Source organism: Gorilla gorilla, chromosome 6 (genome assembly GCF_029281585.2).
Source record: "Gorilla gorilla gorilla isolate KB3781 chromosome 6, NHGRI_mGorGor1-v2.1_pri, whole genome shotgun sequence".
NCBI classification, from domain to species: domain Eukaryota; kingdom Metazoa; phylum Chordata; class Mammalia; order Primates; family Hominidae; genus Gorilla; species Gorilla gorilla.
The window spans coordinates 30,778,454-30,798,468 of NC_073230.2; the positions used below are offsets into that span (position 1 = coordinate 30,778,454).

Consider the following 20,015-nt stretch of genomic DNA (forward strand, 5'->3'; position numbering starts at 1 on the left):
TCTCTCAGTAGACATTGAAAGGCACACTGCAGCCCCAAAGACCTCAAATCCCACTAAACGTGCAATGGTTCACACCAGAACAAATGCTACAAGAGCTCCTGCCATTCCTATCTCTAAGATCCCAGGGATTAGAGAGATTTGTAGAGTCTATGGGCAGGGTCTAACAGAGATAATCCAAGGGTAAGGAAAAAGGGGGCATTTTAATTCAAGTCTAGGCAATCTCAGGGACAGGAGGGAAAACATCTGAAAACAAGTTTCCAAGGCATATTAACCTGGCAGGTTTGTAAATTTTAAGGTCTCACCTTAGCATAGGATTACAAACCATTGAGCAAAATTAACCTTTGAGAGACAGGTAAACCCAGCAACCAGTACAGAACTCTTAAAATTAAAGACTTTTGGTTAATTTCGAAATATAATTTTGAGTGTGATTCTACTCAGCTCTTAGGTAAGAATTTCCATTGACTCTTCCTGAGATTTAGACATATTTAAGGGAGACGCCAGGTTATGGACTACCTGTGCATTTGTTACCTGTGGACATAGCACATACTCTAGAGCACATACCTTGAACTGAGCCTCTGGTGGTCCAGTGATAATCACCATCCTCACTTTAGCATCTGGTGCTTCCGCTGGAGCAATCTGTAACAGACCCAACAACAAGTTAAGATACTTTCAGGTATCACTGATACGCATCTTGGGCCAACCAGCCTCACATTTACATGTGACTGGCTGAAATGCAGAATTAAAGCCTTCGTGAAGGAAATTAGGGAAAGGCAGCAATTACTGTGGGTTCACAATTTAGGCCTCCCTCCTGCATATACTATATACTTATTCTGTGCCGGGCTCTAATGGAGACCTCCACGTGCTGTCTCTCAGCTAATCCTCACCACATCCTGATGAAGTAGTATTACCTCCACTTCACAAATGCGGAAATGGAAGGCTGGAGAAATTGAGTTATCTGGACCATGATCACACAGCTAACAGAGCTAGAGGGAGAGCTGGGTCTGCCTCCATTGCCTGTGTTCACTACACCAGTGGTGCTCAAAGTATGGTCCTTGGCCCACTTGCATCAGGGCTCCTTGGGCTTCCTGTGTATGCAACACACTCTAGGAGTCTCTGTACCCTAAGTTTCAAGAATACTGCACACCACATGCCTTTGTTTGTCTGAGGCAGGGTCTTACTCTGTGGCCTAGGCTGGAGTGCAGTGGTGTGATCATAGCTCACTGCAGCCTCAACCACCCAAGCTCAAGTGTTCCTCCCACCTCAGCCTCCCAAGTAGCTGGGACTACAGGTGTGTGCCACCATGCCTTGCTAATTAAACATTTTTTTTTTTTTTTTTTTGTAGAGATGGGGTCTCACCATGTTGCACAGTCTGGTCTTCAGCTCCTGGGGTCAAGCAATTTGCCTGCTTTGGCCTCCCAAAGTGCTGGGATTACAGGTGTGAGCCACCGCACCTGGCCAACCTTTATTTTCCTTAAATAACGCATCAAAATACAGAATCTTCAGAACACACAGTTATCTATTACGGCAGACACCATTATTTGTCCTCTGGTATGTTACCTTCTGTAGTTACAAAATGTTTAGCTGACTGTGCATAGCCTGTATTTTGCCCCTTCAACTTGGTCTGGCCAAGTTCTGGGCAATGGAAATATAGGTAGAAATATCCCACAGTAGCTAACAAGAAACTTCCCTAGAAGAAAAGCTCTTTATTGTGTTCTCCTCTCCTACTGGCTGGGCAACAGACCTGATTCCTGGAGCACTGAATGGTGTCAATCTGGAACCAAGAGGGACCAAGGCCATACCTGGGGAAGGTGGCTTGGAAGGAACTTAGGTCCAAGGACTTGGTGGGGGCAGAGCCAACACCCAGCCCGGATGTTCACCTCCAAACTGTGTTTTCTGCACAGAGAAGTTAGCCTCCTTGGTGTAAGCCACTGTTGTTTGGGGTTTTCTTCATATCCTTATGTAACCCTAATAGTGTCTTTAACATTCTATTCAAATTATAAAGTGGCAAGAAGATTCATATTTCTGTAACTTACTTAAAGAACCAGAGAACCACAGCTGGTAGAACAGTACCTTAATTGAAGCTCCAGCAAAGCGAGAAAGCTGCTTGATGTGCTGGCCCTGCTTGCCGATGATGGCACCGACTGATAGAGCTGGGATAAACAGATGAACAGTCTCCGTTTCTGATTGCTGTTAGAAAAGAAAGCCAGGACACGCATGTTTATTTGCTACAAATCAGGCTTTTGTTAACATTAGCTTTAGGATGGACACCTTCTCATGCAGTAGGAATACCAGGAAAGTTTAAGGAAAAGCTACCATAAGAAGTTGACAAGACCTTACCTAATAGGTCAAGAAGATCTCATACAGTCATCCTGAAAACAGTGGTATTTAAAATTTCACTTTTCTCTACTGTTGTCTTAAACTTTAAAATGTCACTGAGTTATGGATTTAAAAGATATGTAGATGTTGTAAAGTTTAATCATATTAGAATAGCGGGACATGCTTGCATTAAAAATTAAGTAAGAGCCACCTACCACTCTCAAGGTAGATTCTTAACAAGTAAATGAAATTCTGGGCTACATATCAAACACAACAGAACTAAAAGACACCAGCTCCACACCTTATCTATGTAGGTTTCACTCCTTAAACACACACATAGTGAAGTGTTTAAGAGAAAAGCTGAATTTTGTTACATATGACTAAATTGTATGAAACCTTACCACGTCATTCAATAGTTATCACATCCAAGCACAGGACAGGATTAGGAGAGAGCTAATTCACTTCAGTGGTAAGATGCCGTAAGATGCTTTCCCACAGAATTCCTTATTCCTTCCATCTGTGCCTTCCCTTTGCTTTTTTTTTGTTGTTTGTTTTTTTTTGAGATGGAATCTCACTCTTGTTGCCCAGACTAGAGTGCAATGGCACGATCTCGGCTCGCTGCAACCTCCGCCTCCCGGATTCAAGCTACTCTCCTGCCTCAGCTTCCCAAGGAGCTGAGATTACAGGCACTTGTCGCCACACCCGGCTAATTTTTTTTTTTTTTTTTTTTGTAGAGATAGGGTTTCACCATGTTGGCCAGGCTGGTCTTGAACTCCTGACCTCAAATGATCCACCCGCCTTGGCCTCCCAAAGTGCTGGGATTACAGGCGTGAGCCACTGCGCCCAGCCCCCTTTGCATTTTATACATGAAGAAATTAGAAAATATTTTGTAGGCTAACTCCTGAAAGGTCATTCATAAATAGATTTTATCTATGTACCTCATTCCTTCACTACTTCCCACTTCAAGCCAGTTGTGCCCTTCCTGGGTCAAATAGTCCTTGCAGGGATAAGGGACACATTTACTCAAGAGTTCACGTGACTGGGCTCCTAAAAAGGCCAATTCAAGGTTCAAGGTTCAGTAATGTTACCAGTCAACTAACAGTTCTAAAGTACAGAAGCAGTGCACATAATTTATGCATTTTCCACTTTGTTTACCTTCTAACAATATAGTGAGAAAAACACTTCCAAGGATAAGCTAGTTCCAAGACACATATTACAAGAAATAGTTATTGAAATGAGCCACAACTGAAGAAGCCAGTAATATGCTTTTGTTTAAAAAAAAAAAAAAAAAAAAGCCAGGCACAGTAGTTCATGCCTGTAATCCCAGCACTTTGGGAGGCCAAGGTGGGTGGATTGCTTGAGCCCAGGAGTTTGAGACCAGCCTGGGCAACATGGCAAAACCCCATCTCTTCAAAAATTACAAAAATTAGCCAGGCATGGGAGCGCTTGCCTGTGGTCCCAGATACTCAGGGCAGGCTGAGATGGGAGGATCACTTGAGCCCAGGTGGTTCAGGATGCAGTGAGCTGAGATCACACCACTGCTCTCCAACCTGGGTGAGAGTGAAACTCTGTCCCCCACCCCCCCAAAAAAAAAAAAGAAAAGACAAAAAAGAAAAGAAAGAAAAAACCCAGTATGTATACCCAATCAGCAAATGTTTCTAGAAATATTAGAAGATATTTTGTCGGGAAGGAGGAGCCAAGATGGCCAAATAGGAACAGCTCCGGTCTACAGCTCCCAGCGTGAGCGATGCAGAAGACGGGTGATTTCTGCATTTCCATCTGAGGTACCGGGTTCATCTCACTAGGGAGTGCCAGACAGTGGGCGCAGGTCAGTGGGTGCGCGCACCGTGCGTGAGCCGAAGCAGGGTGAGGCATTGCCTCACTCGGGAAGTGCAAGGGGTCAGGGAGTTCCCTTTCCTAGTCAAAGAAAGGGGTGACAGACGGCACCTGGAAAATCGGGTCACTCCCACCCAAATACTGCGCTTTTCCGACGGGCTTAAAAAACGGCGCACCAGGAGATTATATCCCGCACCTGGCTCAGAGGGTCCTACGCCCACGGAGTCTCGCTGATTGCTAGCACAGCAGTCTGAGATCAAACTGCAAGGTGGCAGCGAGGCTGGGGGAGGGGCGCCTGCCATTGCCCAGGCTTGCTTAGGTAAACAAAGCAGCCAGGACGCTCAAAATGGGTGGAGCCCACAACAGCTCAAGGAGGCCTGCCTGCCTCTGTAGGCTCCACCTCTGGGGGCAGGGCACAGACAGACAAAAAGACAGCAGTAACCTCTGCAGACTTAAATGTCCCTGTGTGACAGCTTTGAAGAGAGCAGTGGTTCTCCCAGCACACAGCTAGAGCTCTGAGAACGGGCAGACTGCCTCCTCAAGTGGGTCCCTGACCCCTGACCCCCGAGCAGCCTAACTGGGAGGCACCCCCCAGCAGGGGCACACTGACACCTCACAGGGCCGGGTACTCCAACAGACCTGCAGCTGAGGGTCCTGTCTGTTAGAAGGAAAACTAACAAACAGAAAGGACATCCACACCAAAAACCCATCTGTACATCACCATCATCAAAGACCAAAAGTAGATAAAACCACAAAGATGGGGAAAAAACAGAGCAGAAAAACTGGAAACTCTAAAAAGCAGAGCACCTCTCCTTCTCCAAAGGAATGCAGTTCCTCACCAGCAACGGAGCAAAGCTGGACAGAGAGTGACGTTGACGAGCTGAGAGAAGAAGGCTTCAGACAATCAAATTACTGCGAGCTACGGGAGGAAATTCAAACCAAAGGCAAAGAAGTTGAAAACTCTGAAAAAAGTTTAGAAGAATGTATAACTAGAATAACCAATACACAGAAGTTTTTAAAGGAGCTGATGGAGCTGAAAACCAAGGCTCGAGAACTACGTGAAGAATGCAGAAGCCTCAGGAGCCGATGTGATCAACTGGAAGAAAGGGTATCAGCAATGGAAGATGAAGTGAATGAAATGAAGCGAGAAGGGAAGTTTAGAGAAAAAAGAATAAAAAGAAATGAGCAAAGCCTCCAAGAAATATGGGACTATGTGAAAAGACCAAATCTACGTCTCATTGGTGTACCTGAAAGTGACGGGGAGAATGGAACCAAGTTGGAAAACACTCTGCAGGATATTATGCAGGAGAACTTCCCCTATCTAGCAAGGCAGGCCAACATTCAGATTCAGGAAATACAGAAAACGCCACAAAGATACTCCTCGAGAAGAGCAACTCCAAGACACATAATTGTCAGATTCACCAAAGTTGAAATGAAGGAAAAAATGTTAAGGGCAGCCAGAGAGAAAGGTCGGGTTACCCACAAAGGGAAGCCCATCAGACTAACAGCTGATCTCTCAGCAGAAACTCTACAAGCCAGAAGAGAGTGGGGGCCAATATTCAACATTCTTAAAGAAAAGAATTTTCAACCCAGAATTTCACATCCAGCCAAACTAAGCTTCATAAGTGAAGGAGAAATAAAATACTTTACAGACAAGCAAATGCTGAGAGATTTTGTCACCACCAGGCCTGCCCTAAAAGAGCTCCTGAAGGAAGCGCTAAACATGGAAAGGAACAACTGGTACCAGCCACTGCAAAATCATGCCAAAATGTAAAGACCATTGAGACTAGGAAGAAACTGCATGAACTAACGATCAAAATAACCAGCTAACATCATAATGACAGGACCAAATTCACACATAACAATATTAACTTTAAATGTAAATGGACTAAATGCTTCAATTAAAAGACACAGACTGGCAAACTGGATAAAGAGTCAAGACCCATCAGTGTGCTGTATTCAGGAAACCCATCTCACGTGCAGAGACACACATAGGCTCAAAATAAAAGGATGGAGGAAGATCTACCAAGCAAATGGAAAACAAAAAAAGGCAGGGGTTGCAATCCTAGTCTCTGATAAAACAGACTTTAAACCAACAAAGATCAAAAGAGACAAAGAAGGCCATTACATAATGGTAAAGGGATCAATTCAACAAGAAGAGCTAACTATCCTAAATATATATGCACCCAATACAGGAGCACCCAGATTCATAAAGCAAGTCCTGAGTGACCTACAAAGAGACTTAGACTCCCACACATTAATAATGGGAGACTTTAACACCCCACTGTCAACATTAGACAGATCAACGAGACAGAAAGTCAACAAGGATACCCAGGAATTGAACTCAGCTCTGCACCAAGCGGACCTAATAGACATCTACAGAACTCCCCGCCCCAAATCAACAGAATATACATTTTTTTCAGCACCACACCACACCTATTCCAAAATTGACCACATACTTGGAAGTAAAGGTCTCCTCAGCAAATGTAAAAGAACAGAAATTAAAACAAACTATCTCTCTGACCACAGTGCAATCAAACTAGAACTCAGGATTAAGAAACTCACTCAAAACTGCTCAACTACATGTAAACTGAACAACCTGCTCCTGAATGACTACTGGGTACATAACGAAATGAAGGCAGAAATAAAGATGTTCTTTGAAACCAACGAGAACAAAGATACAACATACCAGAATCTCTGGGACACATTCAAAGCAGTGTGTAGAGGGAAATTTATAGCACTAAATGCCCACAAGAGAAAGCAGGAAAGATCCAAAATTGACACCCTAACATCACAATTAAAAGACCTAGAAAAGCAAGAGCAAACACATTCAAAAGCTAGCAGAAGGCAAGAAATAACTAAAATCAGAGGAGAACTGAACGAAATAGAGACACAAAAAACCCTTGAAAAAATTAATGAATCCAGGAGCTGGTTTTTTGAAAGGATCAACAAAATTGATAGACCGCTAGCAAGACTAATCAAGAAAAAAAGAGAGAAGAATCAAATAGACGCAATAAAAAATGATAAACGGGATATCACCACCGATCCCACAGAAATACAAACTACCATCAGAGCATACTACAAACACCTCTACGCAAATAAACTGGAAAATCTAGAAGAAATGGATAAATTCCTCAACACATACACCCTCCCAAGACTAAGCCAGGAAGAAGTTGAATCTCTGAATAGACCAATAACAGGAGCTGAAATTGTGGCAATAATCAATAGCTTACCAACCAAAAAGAGTCCAAGACCAGATGGATTCATAGCCGAATTCTACCAGAGGTACAAGGAGGAACTGGTACCATTGTTTCTGAAACTATTCCAATCAATAGAAAAAGAGGGAATCCTCCCTAACTCATTTTATGAGGCCAGCATCATCCTGATACCAAAGCCGGGCAGAGACATAAGCAAAAAAGAGAATTTTAGACCAATATCCTTGATGAACATTGATGCAAAAATCCTCAATAAAACACTGGCAAACCGAATCCAGCAGCACATCAAAAAGCTTATCCACCATGATCAAGTGGGCTTCATCCCTGGGATGCAAGGCTGGTTCAATATACACAAATCAATAAATGTAATCCAGCATATAAACAGAACCAAAGACAAAAACCACATGATTATCTCAATAGATGCAGAAAAGGCCTTTGACAAAATTCAACAGCCCTTCATGCTAAAAACTCTCAATAAATTAGGTATTGATGGGACGTATCTCAAAATAATAAGAGCTATCTATGACAAACCCACAGCCAATATCATACTGAATGGGCAAAAACTGGAAGCATTCCCTTTGAAAACTGGCACAAGACAGGGATGCCCTCTCTCACCACTCCTATTCAGCATAGTGTTGGAAGTTCTGGCCAGGGCAATTAGGCAGGAGAAGGAAATAAAGGGTATTCAATTAGGAAAAGAGGAAGTCAAATTGTCCCTGTTTGCAGATGACATGATTGTATATCTAGAAAACCCCCCTGTCTCACCCCAAAATCTCCTTAAGCTGATAAGCAACTTCAGCAAAGTCTCAGGATACAAAATCAATGTACAAAAATCACAAGCATTCTTATACACCAATAACAGACAAACAGAGAGCCAAATCATGAGTGAACTCCCATTCACAATTGCTTCAAAGAGAATAAAATACCTAGGAATCCAACTTACAAGGGATGTGAAGGACCTCTTCAAGGAGAACTACAAACCACTGCTCAATGAAATAAAAGAGGATACAAACAAATGCAAGAACATTCCATGCTCATGGGTAGGAAGAATCAATATCATGAAAATGGCCATACTGCCCAAGGTAATTTACAGATTTAATGCCATCCCCATCAAGCTACCAATGACTTTCTTCACAGAACTGGAAAAAACTACTTCAAAGTTCATACAGAACCAAAAAAGAGCCCGCAATGCCAAGTCAATCCTAAGCCAAAAGAACAAAGCTGGAGGCATCACACTACCTGACTTCAAACTATACTACAAGGCTACAGTAACCAAAACAGCATGGTACTGGTACCAAAACAGAGATATAGATCAATGGAACAGAACAGAGCCCTCAGAAATAACGCCGCATAGCTACAACTATCTGATCTTTGACAAACCTGAGAAAAACAAGCAATGGGGAAAGGATTCCCTATTTAATAAATGGTGCTGGGAAAACTGGCTAGCCATATGTAGAAAGCTGAAACTGGATCCCTTCCTTACACCTTATACAAAAATCAATTCAAGATGGATTAAAGACTTAAACGTTAGACCTAAAACCATAAAAACCCTAGAAGAAAACCTAGGCAATACCATTCAGGACATAGGCATGGGCAAGGACTTCATGTCCAAAACACCAAAAGCAATGGCAACAAAAGCCAAAATTGACAAATGGGATCTAATTAAACTAAAGAGCTTCTGCACAGCAAAAGAAACTACCATCAGAGTGAACAGGCAACCTACAAAATGGGAGAAAAATTTCACAACCTACTCATCTGACAAAGGGCTAATATCCAGAATCTACAATGAACTCAAACAAATTTACAAGAAAAAAACAAACAACCCCATCAAAAAGTGGGCCAAGGACATGAACAGACACTTCTCAAAAGAAGACATTTATGCAGCCAAAAAACACATGAAAAAATGCTCACCATCACTGGCCATCAGAGAAATGCAAATCAAAACCACAATGAGATACCATCTCACACCAGTTAGAATGGCAATCATTAAAAAGTCAGGAAACAACAGGTGCTGGAGAGGATGTGGAGAAATAGGAACACTTCTACACTGTTGGTGGGACTGTAAACTAGTTCAACCATTGTGGAAGTCGGTGTGGCGATTCCTCAGGGATCTAGAACTAGAAATACCGTTTGACCCAGCCATCCCATTACTGGGTATATACCCAAAGGACTATAAATCATGCTGCTATAAAGACACATGCACACGTATGTTTATTGCGGCATTATTCACAATAGCAAAGACTTGGAACCAACCCAAATGTCCAACAATGATAGACTGGATTAAGAAAATGTGGCACATATACACCATGGAATACTATGCAGCCATAAAAAATGATGAGTTCATGTCCTTTGTAGGGACATGGATGAAACTGGAAATCATCATTCTCAGTAAACTATCACAAGAACAAAAAACCAAACACCGCATATTCTCACTCATAGGTGGGAATTGAACAATGAGAACACATGGACACAGGAAGGGGAACATCACACTCTGGGGACTGTTGTGGGGTGGGGGGAGGGGGGAGGGATAGCATTGGGAGATATACCTAATGCTAGATGACGAGTTAGTGGGTGCAGCGCACCAGCATGGCACATGTATACATATGTAACTAACCTGCACATTGTGCACATGTACCCTAAAACTTAAAGTATAATAATAAATAAATAAATAAAAAAGAAGATATTTTGTCTTACACAACTTAGACATGAACTACTTGATAAACACTTTCATGGGATTCTCTTGAATCTTAGACTCCTATTGCATAATACTATAAATTCAGCTCCCAAGTACTCAAGTTAACCCATCAGTACTGTTGTATGTATACACACAGCCATAAGACAGATCCTAATTTCTAATTTTTTTAACCTAAACACTTTTCTGAAATTCTTTTCTTTTTTTGAGACAGAGTCTTGCTCTGTCACCCAGGCTGGAGGGCAGTGGCACGATCTTGGCTCACTGCAACCTCTGCCTCCCAGGTTCAAGCAACTCTCCAGCCTCAGCCTCCTGAGTAGCTCGGATTACAGGTGTGTACCACCATGCCCGGCTAATTTTTGTATTTTTAGTAGAGACAGGGTTTCAACATGTTGGTCAGCCTGGTTTCAAACTCCTGACCTGGTGATCTGCCCGCCTCGGCCTCCCAAAGTGCTGGGATTACAGGCGTGAGCCACCGCGCCCGTCCTGAAATTCTTAAAAAGTCTCAAACAACCGCAGAGCAACAGTTTTGCTTTCAAAAATCTCAGGAACTTGGTAGAAATCTCTAAAATTTTAAGCCGTTTTCAAAAATCAGCCAAAGAAAACAGTAACACTGGGCTCTGACAGCTTTACTAGATGTAGAAACCAATTTGTGCCATTTAATGTCGGACTACCAAATGACATCACTCTTCCCACATGGAGATCACTAGTGGCACTAATGGTTCCACCTTTTTCCTGTGAGCCCAGAGCAGAGGCAAAGAGCAGAGCACTAAGCACCATAAATCCATGGAGAGATACCGATCACCAACGGCAGAACCCCACATCAGACACACAGGCCGTGCCACTCGCTTGTCCCCCAATGCAGACTTACCAGGAGGCCATTCCGTAGGTCACAGTTTACTCACCCTGTTTGGTAGGAATTTTAATCGTGTTTACTTAAATCTGAGAGTCTCTTTGTCTCTCTAGATGCCCACCTATGACACAGGTGAAAAATCAATCCCACTCAAAAGTAGTTGGGCTGTACCCTTTCTGCTACCTCATTTGTTTACATTTTTCAAGAAAAATCTCAACTACTATCATCTTAAATCTTTAAAGGAAAAATTCAGTTAATTGTTTCCTTTTTTTCTTTTTTTGAGACAGAGTCTTGCTCTGTCTCCCAGGCTGGAGTGTAGTGGCACAATCTTGGCTCACTGCAACCTCCACCTCCTGGGTTCAAGCGATTCTTCTGCTTCAGCCTCCTGAGTAGCTGGGATTACAGGCGTGTGCCACCATGCCCAGCTAACTTTTGTCTTTTTAGTAAAATTGGGTTTCACCATACTGGTCAGGCTGGTCTCCAACTCCTGACCTCAGGTGATCCACTGCGCCTGGCCCTTAACTACTTTTTTTAAACAACTTTAAGCCTTTGGTTTCCTCTGAAGAAAATATTTTTAACAAAAACACTCCAGAAATAACAAAAGGGCTGGTTCTTTGAATATAAGGAATAACTTTTGCCTGTTTTTCAATAAAATTGAAATGGGAAAGGATAACTAGACAAGAGAAAAATTAAAGTACAACAGTGTGCTAACAAATCTGAAAATATCAAGAATTTGTCTAGGAATTACCAAGGTTAATCACAAAAACTTATACATGACCAAGTAATTTAGACCTCTACAATCAACCACCTACCTAACCTAAAGTAAGTGCTATACCCAAACAGCTTCAGTGCTTCGTTCTTTCAAGCCAAATGCTCAAGAAGAATGACAGAAGCCCAGTGAAAAGGCAGACATGGAAAACCAGAAAGGTCAGGCAGACATATTCTATGAGTAAAAAAAATGTAGTAAAAATTTAAAACAAGAGCTGGGCGTGGTGGCTCATGCCTGTAATCCCAGCACTTTGGGAGGCTGAGGCAGGAGGATCACGAGGTCAGGAGATCGAGACCATCCTGGCTAACACGGTGAAACCCCGTCTCCGTCTCTGCTAAAAAAAAAAAAAAAATACAAAAATTAGCTGGGTGTGGTGGCGGGCGCCTGTAGTCCCAGCTACTCGGGAGGCTGAGGCAGGAGAATGGTGTGAACCTAGAAGGCGGAGCTTGCAGTGAGCAGAGATCACGCCATTGCACTCCAGCCTGGGTGACAGAGCAAGACTCTGTCTCAAAAAAAAAATAAAAATAAAAAAAAAATAAAACAAGGAATGGATACAATAAATAACATCCTAATTTGCTTTTTTACCTTAACTTGGATATCTTTTTTCACTCAAACGTCCCTACTGCATTTTGACAAGAGTATTCCCTCAAATAGATATACCACAGTTGATTTACCTCACCTACAGTGTGTGTGCATAGTTTCCAACTTCAATGTTTCAATAAAATCTTTGTACATAAAATTTGTGCCCTGTTTGAATACCTCTATTGCAACATGTTCTTAGAAGTAAAACTGCTGAGTCAAAAGTGCCTGAACATTTAAAATTGGTAAATATTATTAAATTCCCATACAAAAAGGCCCCTGCTCAGTCTATTGAATTCCAGTTATTCCATTCCAGTAGGACTCCAGTTAATACATTTATGATACCTTTGAATACTGCCTTTGTTTTCACATAAGAGTAGTAGAGATGGGTAAAAAGCATGCTGAGATAAAAATTCAGGTTGAGGCAAAAATAACTCTGACAAGGGTGAGTGTATGCAGCAGCCATGTGGCAAGATCAGTTTGGGTCTCCTCTGTGTGAGGTGCTGTGCATGACCTCATTTGTACCCCACAACAGATCCAATTTCTAGAAACTAACAACATTCTCATTTTAGAATTGAAAAAACTGAGCCAGAGAGGTTAAGTTATTTGCCTGAAGTCACACACCACCTGGTGGAGCCAGGATTCAAACCTGGGTTTCTCTATCTCCTAAGCCAGATTCATAAACCAGTATGAAGCTCTCAATGGGTACAGATATGATTTAAAATACAGCCAGAGCTGCCAGGCACGGTGGCTCACGGCCTGTAATCCCAGCACTTTGGGAAGGCCGAGGTGGGCAGATCACAAGGTCAGGAGTTCCAGACCAGCCTGGCCAACATAGTGAAACCCCATCTCTACTGATAATACAAAAAATAAGCCAGGCATGGTGGCAGGCACCTGTAATCCCAGCTACTCGAGAGGCTGAGGCAGGAGAATTGCTTGAACCTGGGAGGCGGAGGCTGCAGTGAGCAGAGATCACACCATTGCACTCCAGCCCGGGTGACAGTACAAGACTCTGTCTCAAAAAAATAAAATAAAATAAATAAAATAATATATAATATTTATATTATATATATATTTCTCTAGAGCTGTCAAAAATATACATGAAAGCTTTAAAGAAAAGTGCCCACTAGAACTGTCACTCGAGGGGCTGCCTTCCCCTCTCCTCTCACAAGTCCCTTGATTGGCCTTGGTATGACTTCCTGTGAGTCAAAAGAAATTTCTTTTGCGTAGTTGGCAAAAGCTTAAACCTTTGATCATCAAAATGCTAAAAAGGGCATCCAGAGACAGTCAGTTATTTTTATTTTGAAAAATAGGGGTGGACGGAAGATTAAGAACTGAAAGCAACAACTGAAAGCAAGCAATGTTGGCCGGGCTGGTCTTGAACTCCTGACCTCAGGTGATCCACCCACCTTGGCCTCCCAGAGTGCTGGAATTACTCAGGTAGTTCTTTATAGCGGTGTGAAAACAGACTAATATATACTAGACATACAGTCTAGAATCATACATTGCTTTTTCTTGTTTTTTCTGAGATGGAGTCTTGCTCTTTTGCCCAGGCTGGAGTGCAGTGGCACAATCTCGGCTCACTGCAACTGCAACCTCCGCCTTCCAAGTTCAAGCTATTCTCCTGCCTCAGCCTCCCGAATAGCTGGAATTACAGGTGCACACCACCATGCCCGGCTAATTTTTGTATTTTTTAGTAGAGATGGGGTTTCACCATGTTGGCCAGGCTGGTCTCGAACGCCTGACCTCAAGTGATCCGCCTACCTCAGCCTCCCAAAGTGTTGGGATTACAGGCATGAGCCACTGCGCCCGGCTGCTTTATTTTTCATAAAAGTGAAAGGCATGATTTATACTAAGATGATTTCTTCCTTTCTTTAATAAATTTATTGACCATAAAATACATGTACTACCATGATGATTTGGGACCATGATGATTTGGAAGTGTCTGTCAATTTTAAAAGTTTGTGCTCTTTGACTTAGAAGTTCTATTACATAAATTCTTAGAAGTATTTGTACCAAGGCACAGAAGTTTATGTTTAAAAATTTGATTGCATCATTACATGAATTAGTGAAAAATGGAAAACTGAACTTTCTGAAAATCTTTATAAACCACCTTCAGATATAGCTAAATAACTGTCAGGTGAAGATAAAGGAATTGAAACTTTTAAGTTGCAAAGTATCTTAAACGTGCATAAGATGGGTGTGTACAGATGAGACAGAGTGAGACTCTGTCTCAAAAACAAAAACAAAAAACAAACAAAAAAAGAACGACCCAAGAATGGGTAATTTATAAAGAAAAGGAGTTTAGACTCACCCCTGTAATCCTAACACTTTGGAAGGCCAAGGGGGGGGGGGGGGTGGATCACCTGAGGTCAGGAGTTCGAGACCAACCTGGGCAACATGGTGAAACCCCGTCTCTACTGAAAATACAAAAATTAGCTGGGCATGGTGGCGTGTGCCTGTAGTCCCAGCTACTCGGGAGGCTGAGGCAGGAGAACTGCTTGAACCTGGGAGGCAGAGGTTGCAGTGAGCTGAGATTGTGCCACTGCACTCCAGCCTGGGTGACAGAGCGAAACTGTCTCAGAAAAAAAAAAAAAGAAAAAAAAAGGAGTTTAATTGACTCAGTTGGCTGGGGAGGCCTCAAATAACTTACAATCGTGGCGGAAGACAAATGGGTAACAAGGCACGTCTTACTTGGCAGCAGGAGGGAGAGAGAGAGAGTAAGGGATGGGGCAAGTGTCACACCTTTAAACCCTTAGATTTCATGAGAACTCACTATCACAAGAACAGCAAGGGGGAAATCCACCCCCCATGATCCAATCACCTCCCACTGACAAGTGGGAATTACAATTCAAGATGAGATTTGGGTGAGGACACAGCCAAACCATATCAACTAGTTTCCTACAAATGAAAATCACTTAAACTCTATTGTCTCTTCCTTTATATCTTCAACCCCCATCATGTACCTCTTATTTATGTAAGAGTTAACCCAAAATTCAATTCATCATCTCTAATCACCCACCCATCTCTAATCATTTGTTTCTTCAGCACCTGTATAAACAGATGTACTAAATTTGTACCATATTGTTTACAACTTGGCAAAGTTCTCTGGCATACTCCATGTTTTCTAGGATAATGTAACACACTGCAAGTATTAATATAGCTGTTAGCTAAATGAAATCTCCCTTGTGGCTATTCAGCATTTTTAGAACAGATACATCAGAAGAGGACTTGCCTTCCTACTAAACTATTATGTGGAGATTTGTGTTAGGGGCCTGTCCTGCACAGCTTGGCCAGATCACTTCTGTTTCTCTTCACCAACGAAGAACACAAAATAAAATTATTTCATTCTTCACTATTTAAGTCAGAAGAACAGCATCTCTCTTTGGAAGATACTATGTAAGTCACAGCCCCCAGTGTGTCACACAATTACCATGTGTCATTTATCCCTTTATGGCCTTTTTTATTTTATAACTGGATAGACCAAGTGAATTAATGCCAACACTGACTATCAACTGTGCTCAATGTTAGCATTACTTCATCATTCTGGTCCTTGTATCAAGACCATTAAGTTAATCTTGACCATTTAAAAAAAAATTAAGGGTGGGATCTAAATATTTTATCTCACTAAGAATGTCCGTATTATGTTCTTCTGAACAATATACTTGGGGGAAGCTGGTGGTGATAAAGACGTTTTCAATGGTCAAACTAAACCTAATGTGTAACTTTCCCAGATTTACCCCACAGTATTTCGTCATGACTGTGTAATTATTTGTTTCCTGGGCTTTGTTCCAAAAAGAATTTTATGCTGCTTATAAAATACACATAATCTATAAAGATAAAACAAAGGAGGTGAAGAAATAAGAGCATAGGGACCTGAACACTCAAGATAAGATGAAGCCAAAAATGCTGTTATACAAATCTGGCTTTAAGCTTCCTCGCAGCTAATTTTTTAAAAAGTTAGTTGCATGATTTCCCATAACTATGAGAGAAAAACTATTCATTTACTTATTAAAAAATGACTATTCCTGGTACTGGTTTCAGAGAGCAATTCCTAAATATCCCCAGAGAACACTAATGTAGCAGCATCCTCCTCAGAGTGAAAGCCTGGCCCGAACATGCATGTGTCTTAGCCTGGAACACGTCCAAGGCTGCTGTTGTGAGAAACAAAAACAAAGTTATCTTTCTGACATAGTGATGAAGGGCTGTCCATGTTCTTGTTTTGCTGATGAGAAATAACAAACCCAAAATGAAGCTTAAGCATAAACTTAAGAGAAATGTTGTGTGAAGCTTTGGAAAAGGAATAGTGGCCAGTAGATAAGGGTCAAAAGGACCAAAATGTAACAGAAAAAAAGGGCACATACATGAAGAATCAATGTGTAGACTTTAAAATGTCCTATCCTGGAATGAAAACAGAAGCAACAGAACTTGTCAAATAGAAGCAGCAGAGTTAGAAGCAAACTAAGTGTTTTTCCACACCAGGAGATGCTGCCCTAGAATGACAGACAATGATGTGTGCTGTTGGCAATCATGTCTTGAAGAAAAGTTGACTCATCAGATGTCTGAGGCTTGGTGAAGACATTTCTGAACGTTGTCCAATTCCCTTTGCTCCAATTTCCTATCCATGAAGCATCTTCTTAACCAAAGATTACTTTTCAAGAAAATTTTCCTCTGGGAATGTAAGGCAGCTCACATAAATATGCTGTCAACTTTTGCCAATCATTAAATTGGCTCTCTGGTACACTTCATTCTTATATGGGATTCAGAATAAGCCATGAGCCGGGCGCCGTGGTTCACGCCTGTACTCCCAGCACTTTGGAAGGCTGAGGCGGGTGGATCCCTTGAGGTCAGGAGTTCGAGACCAGCTGGGCTGATATGATGAAACCCTATCTCTACTAAAAGTACAAAAATTAGCTGGGCAAGTGCCTGTAATTCCAGCTACTCAGGAGGCTGAGGCAGGAGAATCGCTTGAATCTGGGAGGTGGAGGTTACAGTGAGCCAAGATCATGACACTGCACTCCAGCCTGGGCAACAGAGCGAGACTCTGTCTCAAAAAATAAAGAAGAAAAGAAATCGAGACTAAAATAAGCCTATGCTAGAACAAGCCTGTGTCAGGATTTGGACACCCCAAATAGGCAGATAATTTAAATTTTTACTTGCAAAACTCAGCAGGCAGAGCAAAAGTTATAAGCCTTTTTCACCTGAATTTAAGTCTATGAGACCTAGGTTGGAAAAGGCCCATTAGCGTTACCCAGTCTTGTTACACATTCCTTCCATTTAAGTTAAGGTCTAGTTGCATTGTCTGAACCTTTTCTTGGATACATTCTTTGGGACTGAAGGATGTTCACAGGACATAAGCTGCTTCCCAATGGATTTGTGCCAGATGCCTATCGGCAAAACTTCCTTTGGACTTCTTGGCAGACTCTGAACTACGGCTTGAAATAACAGAAGAACAAAGCTGCTCAACTGAAAGTTTGCATAACTGGTGAAGTCTGCCAATGAGTAATTCCTAATCATCTATCGTGAAGACATACAAGTATGAGCAAACAGTAAGGTTAAGTGTATTTACTTTGTGGGGGACAAAATCTAAGACATCACAAAGGCATGGAGACATGCATGTCAGCCAACATGATCAGCCTCCAGGAACCTGGAAGGATGCCAGGGTTTCCCTTTGGCTTGTAAAATAGATACTCCTGGGTTTTTTTTGTTGTTGTTTTTAAATGGATTTTGGTCTGGAACTGAAACTAAGTTTACTCAACTCCATGACCTGAACGAAATATTGAAGTCTTTAACATTAAAAAAAAAAAAAAAAGGCAAAGAAAGTTTTTCACCATAACTAGATAACCAAGGCTTCTCAGAGATAATAAATGTGCACAGTGAGTTACTTACTTAGAAATTGTTTACCAACAAAAGAGTTGCACCCACTGTGAGAAATCTTAAGGAGGAAGACTAAGAGACTCTCTGAAACACTCATCTGATTTAAAAAATTCCTTCCAACTCGTAATTTTTTTTTTTTTTTTTTTTTTTTGGACAAGGTCTCACTCTGTCACCCAGGCTGGAGTGCAGTGGCTCAATCATGGATCACTGCAGCCTTGACCTCCCTGGGCTCAGGTGATCTTCCTACTTTAGCCTTCCAAGTAGCTGGGATAGGCAAAGGCCACCACCCCTGGCTAATCTAAAAAAGTTTTTTTTTTTTGTAGAGACAGAGTTCTCCCTATGTTGCCCAGCCTGATCTCAAGCAATCCTCTTACCTTGGCCTCCCAAAGTGCTGGGATTACAGGCATAAGCCACCGCGCCTGGCCCTTTGTTTCTTAAAGAGTACCTTAAGCCTAAAAAAGTGCTCATCTCTCTTGCCTCTTTCATAAGCAGAAAGCTAGCCATTTTAAGATTACACTATCATTTTGGAGACTTCTGAGAAGACTCCAAAGAGGCTATCAAAACTGAAGCCAGCAGCCCTTGGGATTACTTCTGCCAATCCAACTGCATGCTGCCAAGACCATCCAGCTAAGGCGACACGCACTATGCCAATTCCAGCTCTTGCTCTGCTTCACTAGCTGCCAATTCCTTCTTCCCTACTGTTTGAGCATTTCTGAAAGGCGCGTTTCCTGTCATTTATAAACTCAAAGTTTGCCAGTTAAGTACTGCATGAGCCAGCTGCTAGGCAGGAACTAGAGACTTTTCGTCTGTTGGAAGAACCAACTCTTTGGCTCTGGGGAGACTCAACCCGGCAAGTTCTGGGAAGAAGAGAATATTGTGGGGGAACTAGTAGGCAAAGTTCTAGAATGGAATAGAGGCAAGGGATTTATCCAAAGAAGAGATGCATCATTTCTACTTTCACGCTACAAAGCAGGAATGAGAAAACATGAGTAGAGAAATGAAACAATTCTAAAAGAAAAAGGAAGTAGTATATATTAAAAAAAAAACAACATTATTTGAAACATTTAGCCATCAAAACCTACTTCTTGACAGGCAATATACATTTAAAATAAAAGCAGAAGTTCACTATTAACCTACAAGACATCAAGGATAAACACGATCTTAGTACGTAATCTGTGATAGCTTCAAAGGAACAGCAAGCTTCTCATCAGCAAGTATAGATACCAGAATGCAGTTCAGGAACAGTTTAAAAGTGCTGAGAGCAAAATGCCCGTCGATCTTTAACTTTCTAAACCATTTTTTTTTTTAATAACATCATAGACCCTCACAAACATAAAACAGTATGTTCTTTTTTTCTCTTCTTTTTTTTGAGACAGAGTCTTGCTAAGTCACCCAGGCGGGAGTGCAGTGGCACGATCTCGGCTCATTGCAACCTCCACCTCCTCGGCTCATTGCAACGCCTGGTTGTTATCATTGCTTCTTTTTGGCTTCATTTTTCTTACTAAAGAATAGGCCGGCTGCAGTGGCTCACGTCTGTAATCCCAGCACTTTGGGAGGCTGAGGTGGGCGGATCACTTGAGGTCAGGAATTCGAGACCAGCCTGGCAAACATGGTAAAACGCTGTCTCTACCAAAAATACAAAAATTAACCAGGCATGGTGCTGTGCACTTGTAATCCCAGCTACTCGGGAGGCTGAGGTACGAGAATCACTTGAACCCAGGATGCGGAGTTTGCAGTGAACCGAGATTGCGCCACCACACTCCACCCTGGGTGACAGGGCAAGACTGTCTCCAAAAGAAAAAAAAAAAAAGAAGCAATGATAAGCAAAGAAACTGGTAAAGCTTTGGGAAATTTACTGCCTTTAAAAACAATAGTTTA

At 41.9% G+C, this 20,015-nt stretch overlaps 1 protein-coding gene across 1 annotated transcript in view; it reads right to left on the reverse strand.

Annotated features, from left to right (window-relative positions):
• Window positions 1-20,015, reverse strand: part of IGF2BP3 (insulin like growth factor 2 mRNA binding protein 3) — a 161,192-nt gene that overhangs the window by 6,859 nt on the left and 134,318 nt on the right. The window contains exons 11-12 of the mRNA XM_031013019.3: window positions 2,071-2,187; window positions 562-636 (exon numbers count right to left, since the gene is read on the reverse strand). Of these exons, the coding sequence (XP_030868879.1) occupies window positions 562-636; window positions 2,071-2,187 (192 nt within the window). The remainder of the gene's footprint in view (window positions 1-561; window positions 637-2,070; window positions 2,188-20,015) is intronic.